At 43.8% G+C, this 10993-nt stretch overlaps 1 protein-coding gene across 1 annotated transcript; it reads left to right on the top strand.

The window, feature by feature from the left end:
* Positions 1-1387: 1387 nt before the first annotated feature.
* On the top strand, positions 1388-6901 carry LOC308159851 (histone PARylation factor 1-like; the record flags this gene model as incomplete). The annotated part of the gene is made up of 8 exons (XM_080533668.1): positions 1388-1461; positions 3480-3654; positions 4084-4270; positions 4532-4630; positions 4755-4917; positions 5314-5401; positions 6026-6198; positions 6767-6901. The coding sequence occupies exons 1-8, from the start codon at positions 1420-1422 to the stop codon at positions 6899-6901; spliced, it is 1062 nt and encodes a 353-aa protein (XP_080389794.1). The 5' UTR covers positions 1388-1419.
* Between the last annotated feature and the right edge of the window lie 4092 nt (positions 6902-10993).

Here is a 10993-nt window from a genome sequence, read left to right as displayed (position 1 = left end):
AGATGGGGCCATTCAACCTGTCCTTTTTACAAAAACCCCCAGCACCTACAGAAGTCATCACTCAGACATCACTCACTTATATTGCAAAGATGCAAAGTGTGGAGAGAGTGGAAAGTGCCAGTGCCTCTCTGTTGGCCTTCCCTGTACAGAGTTCTGCACCTGCTGTGCAGAATGTCAAAATGTGTCCCCTAATGTTTGAGGACTTTATTTAATTGTACTTTGAATTAAGGTTCCAGTTTTAATAAAACCTGTACTATTTACACCTATGTTTTAGAGGCTTGCAATTTGGAACTAATACACTTTATTTTATTGGGTTACTCTTATTCTGACTATTTGGTGATGTAGTTCAGCCACCTGGTATTTCCCTCTCCAAATATGATGACCATCAGAGTGAGCATTCTTAACTTATAGGCTATTATGCCACTTATCCCCCATTCAGAATTTGACTGTATCAGAGAAGAGGTAGGCCTATGTCTAAAGAAATCTCATTTGCAATAGAACTGTATGAGATATTTCCATACAACTACTGGTTAGTGTTCAATAGCACCCTAGACAATTCAGTAATGATATATTTTTCAGGGATTTCTGTTTTTCTGATAAATGAGAGAAAAGTGATGGAGTCCTATGTTCCTGTCACCAAAAAGTACAATTTCCGTCTTAACTAAAGCTACGTTTACAGTACTATAATTCAGTATTTATTTAGGTAAATAGTTGTCTGACTATTTGGTGATGTAGGACAACCACCTGGTTCATACCTCAGCAAATCTGAAGAGGAAAAGAGTGATCATTCTCAAGTTATGGGCTTTTTTGTTACCTTCCCCATATTCGGCCTGGTCTAATTTGGGTCTTTTTCAGGGATTGGGGTAGCTCTAAAGAACAACCCAAAAAAACTCATTTCCCCAAAAATAAAATTTGACAACAATCAATTTCATTAATGGGAGACCCTAAAGATAAGAAAAATCATTGTTGTCATTTGTTCTACCTCGGGTAGGGGTATCTCGAAAACTAAAGCCTTTTTTGAGGACTTGCTGCTAGACTATGAGGCAAAGAGCAAGACCTGGTTCAGTACTCCATCTGTCCTGTAGGTGGCAGCATGCACACAGCAACAACACCCCGTACTACCGGTCCGCCGGTGTAATCAGAGGAAGACGAACTCCACGTTCCAGCCGTTTGATATCATGAACCAACCTCCTCCTCCACGCCACTGGGTGGCGCAATCCTGATTACTTTCCCAGTGGTTGAAGTCGGATTCGACGGCTTGCTCGTTGGTGTTTACCAGTTGTGGGTTTCCTTTCTGCAGTCGGTGGAAGAAGAAGTAGAAGAAGAAGAAGAAGAAGAAGAAATTAAATTTAAAAATAAATAATCTAAATTAAAATTAAAGGTTGACGAAAAGACCAGAGGAACCGACGGAATAATAATATGACAGGACGCGGGAAAAGAAAACCCAAAACCTCTCTGCAGGTAGGCGCTGTTGGCCCGGTACCGTTCATGCAAAACGTGGCCAAAGCCCCTTGTCTAATAGTAAAGCTTGATTAAATGTTAAATGATTAAATGATTAAATGTTAAATGATTAAATGATTAAATGTTAAATGCCAGATGTTGAGCCACTGTGCAAGTTTAGTGAAACAGGAGAAAGGGTTTTGCGCGCAAGCAGCATAATTAACCACATACCCAGCCATCACCTTGTCTTGAGATGTCTGTTAAGATGTCTTAATTAACCAAAATAAGACATTTTGTCTGTCAAGATGTCTTAAGTCGTCTTAAGACCTAACCTGAAGACATGCACTCGTGCACTCACTTAAGACATGGAGCATAAGAGCCATATTTGCTGTGTCTTGAAGACACAGAACATCTTCTTGAGATGTCTCACTGAGTGTCATGAATCACACTGAATGGCATGCCAGTGGTTCTAATAGCAGAGGTCCATCATGCTTTTAATGTAGGAAAGCTACCAAGGTCCCCTTTAAAATGATACCAAACATTATATTATTATTATAAAACATTGAAAAATGGTCCTGAACCATGGAGCCTAAAGCAGCAGCTATACAATAGAAAGTCTAAAATGCCATTTTCTTTAGGGGGGTTGATGATCAACAACTTACATGAGCTTGATCACTGTGATAAAGCTGCCACTTAGGAATGGTTGTCATACCAACATATCATCTACAGACATGTCTGTATCTTTTCCCAAAAAATATATAGTTAGGTTTTGCCACCCTGAGTGGTAGCAAATGTTGGTCTGGGACTATGGACTATTTGTGTTAGACAGTTTTAAGTCCCTGTCCAGCTCACTGACATGGCTGGATATGTCACATTTCTCATGACAATATCTATTTCATATCACAGCATGTCTCGAGTGAAAGCTTTCATGCGACAGTATATACTGTTCAGTCTAATGTTTGATGCCCGTACACATGCTTGAGGTTTGATACACATGCTTGATACACATACTGCCCCCCCCCCCTTGCCTTAGTTAGAATGTTATTGGAAATAATTTCAAGTCCTTATCTTGAGGTTGCCTGGACCAATAGATGGAATAGTCCCAAAAGTGCAAACCCTGCACACCTAGGATTCCAGGTCTGCTTATAACCAATGAAGATGCCTCAGTACATGTCAAATGTTATCTACTGGGCACCCCTGATTCAAGATTCAATGACCTGTTTGTGAGTTGATAGTGCCTAAGACAATGCTAAAACATATGAGTATTTGTAACCTCCCCAAAAAGAAACGCATTCCTTTTCATCCTCAGTTGTGGTGGGCTCATATCATTTGAGTGCAAAATAACAGCGTCCGCAGCACACTCAAATCTGTGCAAAAAGTACAGCTTTTGCGAGCTTTCGGTCATAGACCTGCCTGCTTCAGGCATAAAGCAGACAAGTGAATGCAGTGGTATAAAGGGTTCAAACAACATCACTTGATTTAGCCAATGCACAACACCTGTGTCACATATTACACCTAGTGGCTAGGCATCAAGGGAATTGTAGTCCTAGATTTAATTGAATCAGAATTGTTTATATTAGATCCATGTACAGGTACAAGGAGTAAAACAATTATTGGGTTAGGGTTAATTTGACTTTGGCATTGCAGAATACAAGATCAATAATACAGGGTTTTTTCCTGACTCAAAATGACACGGAGGTAGGCTAGTACCAGTGGCGTTTGACATCGGGGGGGGGGGGGGGGGACCTATGAAGCGGGGCTGTCTGGGGATCCTTAAACGAGCGTCAAACACTTAATTCCTAGCATTCTGGTAAATTTATATGCACCAATATGTGCCTTTTCTGCTTCAATTCATGGTGGAAATGTCATTATATAGGCTATGTAAAGGAAAACACAATATTCAGGCACCAGATGACCTGATAACATCACCAGATGAGAAATAAAGCAGGATATAAAAACAACACAATCAATAAAGCAGGATATAATAAGAACAACCAAATTATGATGATGGGAAAACGAGTTATTCCCTCTGCTTCTAGGAGTCAGAGTCCTCCAACGGGGAGGTGAAGAAGGCCCGGCCGGAGGAGTGTGGGAGGGCCCAGGTGAGGTCGGACCTGCGAGAGGAGGTGGAGAGGCTCTACAAGCTGCGGATGCCCGAGGACTTCTACCACTTCTGGGACTTCTGCGAATGGCTCTGCCCTGACAACCCCCGGGGTATGCCATTCAGGGCCCGCATCAATCCCCTTAATTCCAACGGTGACCCCCCCCCCCATCCTCTGCCCTCCTGGTCAATTCAGGAAATTATCTTGAACTTCCAATTCTACCCCCACACACACACACAAACACACTACTCATCACCCAGAGCTTCCGGTCAATTCAGGAAGTTAGCTGAGATTACAAATTCTAAATTTCTCTCATTGAAAAGCAGAATAGAGGAAATTCGGAATCAGAATTGTCCAATGGAATTTCCGTTGACTTCCTGAATTGAAATAGAATCGACCCCCAACCCCAAGAACTGTAATAATCGCATAACGTGAGGCTGTGACCCCCCTCCCCCCCTGCCTGTATTTGTTAGATGAACTTGTTAGGTGAGTGTTGAATCGTCCATGTCTTTTCTTTCATGTCTTTTACGTCCCTCTTTAGAAGCGTTGTTGGAAACCCTGGGTTTGCGGCTGGTTGGCCCCTTTGACATTCTGTCAGAGGCGCACAGGAGCTCCCAGAATGCCCAGCCCAACTACCACCTGCACTGGCGCCACTTCTACGACCCCCCGGAGCTGCAGACCATACTGCAGGGGAGTGGGGACAGCCAGCATCACATGGGCTACTACAGGTGAAACACCGAGAGGTAGTCAGTGTGTTGACTGGTTGACTGGTTGACTGACTGATTGATTGGTTGATTGGTTTTTATTTGGGGAATGACTATTATGCAAATTGTGCCCCCGAAAAAAAATAGTTAATACAGACAAGTGAAAGGTTTCAGTGAGTGTGTCCTTCCTTTTTGTTCCTTTTTAATTTTTTATTTAATTTATGTTTTTTTTGGATGTCTATTGTTTTCTTCTGAAATGGCACACCCCTCTATTTTATCCCACAGAGATACTCCAGACTCCCTGCCTGTGTTTGTTGGGGAAAACTACGCCAAAAAGGGCTGTACCATCACACAGATGGGGGACAACATCTTCGCTGCAGTTCTGTGAGTTCCAACCACCCAATAATAATAAAATAAAGTAGAATAAAAAAATAAAAAACACAATATGAATCCCATATCAATACGGTGTGCATTTTCTGTCCTTTTTTTCCTCCGCCTTTCTCGTCAGACTGTTTCTGGGGAAGAAGAGGCGGGGCGGCCGCAAGGAGGGGCGCGAGGCGCTGGACACTCTGGAGGCGGAGCTTAGGAGCAGGGCGGAGTCTGCGGGGGCGGAGCCTCGGGCGTTCTCTCTGGAGCAGAAGACCAAAGCCATGAAGCTGAGGGAGAAGAAGGTGATGTCACAGTAGAAGTAGAATGTTAGGAAATCATAAGAGAATCCATCTAAAAATTATATTTTTAGGCCAACGTAAACACTATGATAGTACCAGCCATAGAAATGTTGTGATTGAGTTAAGATCTCGGCCTTAAAGGGGGAAGTTCATTGGAAATCTATTTTCATCTGTATTTTTCTGGTCGGTCCATAATGCGCGCTGTCTCGACCTGTCACCGTTTCACATGGAATTCTGCTTTAACTGTCGAAGATCCATTTCAAACGGTCAATAGATATTGGAGGTTGCATCCCCTACGTTTTCAAACCTTTGCTCCTATTTTTTTTTTTTTATCTACTGACCTCTGACCCCTGTGTGAACCCCAGGTCTACTGACCTCTGACCCCTGTGTGAACCCCAGGTCGTCACCAAAACCTTCCACGGAGCAGGAATCGTGGTCCCGGTCGACAAGAACGACGTCGGCTACAGGGAGCTTCCTGAGACAGACGGTAGGACAACGCTTATGTTTTGTTTATTTATTTATTTAAACTCGTTAGTCAATTGTAGGAATTTGGTATGTTATGCTCTAGGCAAGGAGTCCGCCATAGACGGCGACCCTGGAGCAATTAGGGGTTCAGTGCCTTGCTCACGGACACCTCGACACGGGGCCAGCCGGGGTTTGAACCACCAAGCTGCCGCCCCTGCGATCATTAGACGCCGGCTCTACCTCCTGAGCCACAGCCGCCCTAACCTAAACACCACTAAAAGTCTCAACTCACAGAGGAACCTCATAACACAATTTCGCTTTTGTTTTTTAACGACAATGTCGTCGACGATCTAAGGCAGTTACTCTATCATTACTAGGCAAGGCAAGTTTATTTGTATACCACATTTCATACAACAGGGGCAATTCAAAGTGCTTTAAATATAGCATTAAAAAATACAGAAAAAGAAGGATAGTAAGAAGGAAAAAGAAAATACTACATATGTGTATACGTTTAATTTGGTCTCGGGAAAAAAGTTTACGTTAGTGGCGCCGTAAAGGTTAGTGCGTAGTAGCGTAGAGCCACTCTTCCGTTGTTTGAGGAGGACCCTGACATCCCCCCCTCTCCCTGTTGTGGTCCGTCCCCCAGCTGGCCTGAAGAGGATCTGCAAGGCCATCGTGGAGGCCAAGGACGACCAGGAGAGGGTGAAGGCCTTCGGGCCGCTCCAGGAGATGATCACCTTCGTCCAGTTCGCCAACGACGAGTGCGACTACGGCATGGGATACGAGCTGGGCGTGGACCTCTTCTGCTACGGCTCGCACGTGAGTACACGCACGCACACACACACACACACACACAGACACACACACACACACAATCCACAGTGACAGAGAAACACAGACAGAGTCATTGTGACAGGAGAGAGATGCGTTGAGGAGAGGAAGGCCGCTCCTAGAAACACTATGGCCGCGTTCGTAAATTATCTCTGAGCGCGCCGGAACGTCCACGTGACTGCCTCTTGTCCAATCAAATTACTTAGTTCCATTATGACGTTGAACCCAGTGTGCGTTCCGGCGAATTTACGAATGCGGCCTATATACTGTATAAACCAACACATGATCAACTTAACTTCTGACTTTGTCTCTCTCTGTCTCTCTCTCTTTGTCTCTCTCTCTTTCTCTCTGTCTCTTTCTCTCTGTCTCTCTCTCTCTCTCTCTCTCTCTCTCTCTCTCTCTCTCTCTCTCTCTCTCTTTCTCTCTCTCACACGCACATAAACATGCTAGGGGAAAGTCTCCCACATCATAGCACATTGTGTGTCAGTTAAGAACACGGACACAGAACACTCCATTTTGTGCCCGTTTGCATCTCCTTGTTTCCTGTCTCTGCCAGTACTTCTACAAAGTGATCAGGCAACTGCTGCCCATGGCGTACAGCCTGCTGAAGAGGGGCCTGTTCGCAGAGATCCTGGAGGCACACCTCTCCAACCGCACTCACGACAACCTGGACCAGTTGTCTGCTGTGTGAGAGAAAAAGCACCAGAGAAGAAAGAGTTTGTTTTCATAAGCTTTGGCCACCCTGTGTTCTTACTTGTCTGTTGTTGTTGTTGTTGTTGTTGTCGTCGTTGTTGTTGCCGTGGTTTCGGTGTTGCTGCCATTGATTGGTACCCAACTGTTTTGTCTTTGTGTTAAAGGTAGATGTCTAATAAAGTATTATATTTTTGAATTGATGTTTATTTATTTTTTTGCGCTTGACAGGAGGGGAATCTTTAGAGGCGCGCATGTTGTCAACATATTTTGAAGAAGCACGGACAGATGATATTACCCTTCTGCCACACCAGTGTGTCCCGCCCCCTAGTGTGATTTGAAAGTGATTTTGGAGCTATCCTTCTCCCTCCCAGGTTAGGTCTACTGCCCTGGGGGGTATTCCATCAAAGTCGCTAAAGAAAAATCCAGTCTTATTTTTGATACGTCTCACATAGTTATTTTATTTTTTTACGCATTTCACTTTGACAAGTTATGAACACTCCATCGAAATAAGTCTGGATTTTCCTTTAGCGATGTTGACAGTTGTTAAAAACCTTCAACCTGGATCAGAATGATCCTGATTCTTTTCTCTGATCCAGGATCAGATCGCGCTGGCTGATTTAACCCTAACCCTATACGACTCAAAATCAGCCAGATAGATCTGATCCTGGATAGCAAAAGAGAGCAGATCTTTGAACCCATGGCCTCAGACTTGCGAGCTACAGAGAAAAATGTAGTGCATTTCGTACTGACGCGGGGTCGATTTGTCAATAATGTCGATCGGGATAGATTTCACTGGGTTTTTCAGATTAGTGAGTTTCGATATTAACTGTGTACAATTTAGACCACTGCATACATCTTTAAGTTCATCAGGAAGGTGTGTCAACAACCGCCACACCCCTATCACCGTTAAACCGGTGGCTCCTAGCAACACATGTTCAAACAGCCTTTCCACAGACAACATTGGTTGTCATCTCCCCTACTGATGCTGTTGCTGGTAGCAGTTGTGAACTGTATATTAATGGCCAACTTTAATCACCACTGTGTTGCTAGGACTCGAATGCGTTATCATCTTCCTCTTCCTCCTGCGCCTGATTTGGAACCAGTGACGTATGGAGCGCATGGATGCGCAGTACCGGAATGTGACCACCAGAGGAAGCAGTAACGCCTCAAACTGGGGCTCCACGGAGCTTCTCTAAGCATGCAAGTCTGAATGGTGGCATGACAGCGAGATGGCTGTGGGCTCACACACCGGGTCACGGCTGCTGTTGTTGGTTTGGTAATGAAGTAGCCTATCCTGACTGAGTTTTACCGATGGTCAAGGTATTATTATGGCAAGGATAGACGATGTTGTTGTTGCTCCATGTGAGGAGTTTTTGGATCGTTGCACTAAAGATCAACTTCTGAAAAATTGCAGACGAGTACGAGCTTTGCGATCTTAGTGGTCATGGTGATAGACGCAAAGGGAATATAAAGGCTATGGTTACATTACTGTTGGTATGTGTATAAATCTGATGATAACCTTTATTTGTATAGCATTTTTCCTGCAAATGTTGCAGCTTAAAGTGCTTTAAACATATAATCATAATTTAATAATTTTGTTATTTAAAGGCAACATTAAAATGTTTTTTTAGTCTTGGTACAAACACCACACCACATTATCTGGAATAAACACTATTTTGTATGAAAAAAAAAAATGAAAATCTTTCTTTTTTTCCAATCGTGAAGATTTTTATTTATCCATTGGGGTTTTCAGAATTGTATTTTTCTAAACGAATCATCCTTGTCAGTGAACTCACTCGGGAGTCCACGCGGCCGCGTCACTCGATCCGACGTCGTCAGTCGGCTCGTTTTCAACCTCATCGATCAGTCCGCTGATAAACCGGTCGATCAATTCGTCCTCGACCTCAGACTGGTCGCTCCATCCGCTGTCCTTCTCATCAGTCGGCCCATCGCCTGCCAGTGTGTTGTTGTAAACATGGGAGGTCGGTCTCGGCTCGGTCTTGGTTGTGTTGTTGGTCATTGGTGGCAGATCTGGCACGCCAGGTAGGAGCTCCCAGTCTGTCTGAGGCGGGGTTCCTGACTTCCTGGTCAGGGAGATGGTGGTAGACTTAGAGGTCGAAGAAGCCTGCGACTGGGATCTCCTGGTCAGGGAGATGGTGGTAGACTTAGAGGACGAAGAAGCCTGGGACTGGGATCTCACGGACTGTGGAGAATCAGGCCTGACTTCCACCACTGGGGTCTGGTCCTGCTGAGGGCTACATGGCCCTGGAGGTGTCCGTCTCCGGGCTTTGGGGTCCTGGGGCGACTTTGCTGTTTGACCTTTTGTCTTGTCCGTTTTTCTCAGGTGTCTTTTCCCTTTGTCCTTTGTTCCTTTGCCGTTGGTCGTCGATTTTCTGTCCTTCCTTTCATTATCGCCTCTGGAGAGTTGGTCGATGTCAGTGTCAGAGTGGTCAGAGTTATCAGTGTGGTCAGAGTGCTCAGAGTTATCGGAGTGGTCAGAGTGGTCAGAGTGGTCAGAGTTATCAGAGTGGTCAGAGTTATCAGAGTTATCAGAGTGGTCAGAGTGGTCAGAGTTATCAGAGTGGTCAGAGTTATAAGAGTGGTCAGAGTGGTCAGACTCTGAGTGGCTTTTCTTCAGGCCTCTGCCTCCACAGCACGTTAGGAGCGTTAGCAGTTGAAAAAACACCACGGCGGGCTGTCCACTCTTTTCTTTTCTTCCTTTCTTTTCTTTTTTGGCCTCCTTCTGAGGTCCGTCTACTCCTGGAACCTCAGTTCCGCTTGGGGTCTGACCCATAGTGACTTCTAATAGTTATTCTGTTAAACAATCTTATTATAATTAGAGACAGTCGTGTGTGTCCTCTAACAAGCAAATGGTGCTCTGTCTGAAAGATCTGGAACCTTGGCTTTTATACCTTGTCATCGCATGGAGATACGACACACTTTTCTCTATGGTCGGAACACATGACATCATAATAGAAGGTGGACATCTTGATGTCACAATGGCACCCCTAGTAAGGTGTCATGTGACATTATTCAGATGTGATCTGTGTGCTTTAAGCAGCTGAAAGTGCTTTAATAATTATATAATCATAATTTAATAATTTAGTTATTTAATATTAAAAAGATGGGTTTTTAGTCTTGACTTGAAAATATTTGCTGAGGTTGCATCCCTAATGTAAACACGCAGTGCATTCCACAATTTGGGTGCATAAAATGAGAATGCTGTGTACTTCCCTCCACGATAACGAGCTATCCACTCAACTTTACTGGCGGGAGTGCCTTGGGTACGTTAATGAAAGGTGCTGATTGGCCGAAAAGGAGTTAGATCAATCAGCGCTCGATTGCTCTTCCTTAAGGACCCGGATTATGGCCAGAGATATGTGCCACTAGAATCTGAATCTGAATTACTGACTTTGAATTTGAATTGCTCAATTTGAATAAAAAAAATGACGTTGAATAAAAAAAAAGACTTTGAATCACATAATTTGAATTTGTATTGTTTAACTTGAATAACTTAATTGAATACAAATTCAAATTATGTGATTCAAAGTCATTTTTTTTATTCAAATTGAGCAATTCAAATTCAAAGTCAGTAATTCAGATTCAGATTCTAGTGGCACAGATCTCTGCCCATAACGCAGCCTCACCAAATCTCTTCTTTTGTACATGGGTTAGGGCTGATATTCTAGCAGAAGGTCTTTCAGATATTCTGGTGCTGTACCAGTGAGAGCTTTATAAAGAAGCAGAAGGATCTTGAAATCTATTATGAACTTAACAGAAAGCCTGAGTGTAGAGTCTCTAAAATAGGAGTTATATGAGCTCTTCTGCTTGTTTTGGTTAAAACTCTCACTGCTGCATTTTGGACTAATTGCAGCAAATGATGCCAAGACATGCCTGTATGTAAGAAAATAGAGGCATCCGCTAGTATATATCACCTCCATCTTGTGTTCCGCGTCTCTTTGGCGTTCGTAAATTTGCTCTGGAAATCTGATCAGCCCTCAAGGAATGCCTCTTGTCCAATAAAATTACGTGGTCCCTTTATGACCTTAAACCCAGTGTGCGCTCCGGCGCTCTCGCAGCGAATTAACGA

The sequence above is a fragment of the Nansenia antarctica genome, assembly GCF_963989245.1.
Source record: "Nansenia antarctica genome assembly, chromosome: 6".
NCBI classification, from domain to species: Eukaryota; Metazoa; Chordata; class Actinopteri; order Argentiniformes; family Microstomatidae; genus Nansenia; species Nansenia antarctica.
This window is presented reverse-complemented; position numbering and strand designations above follow the sequence as displayed.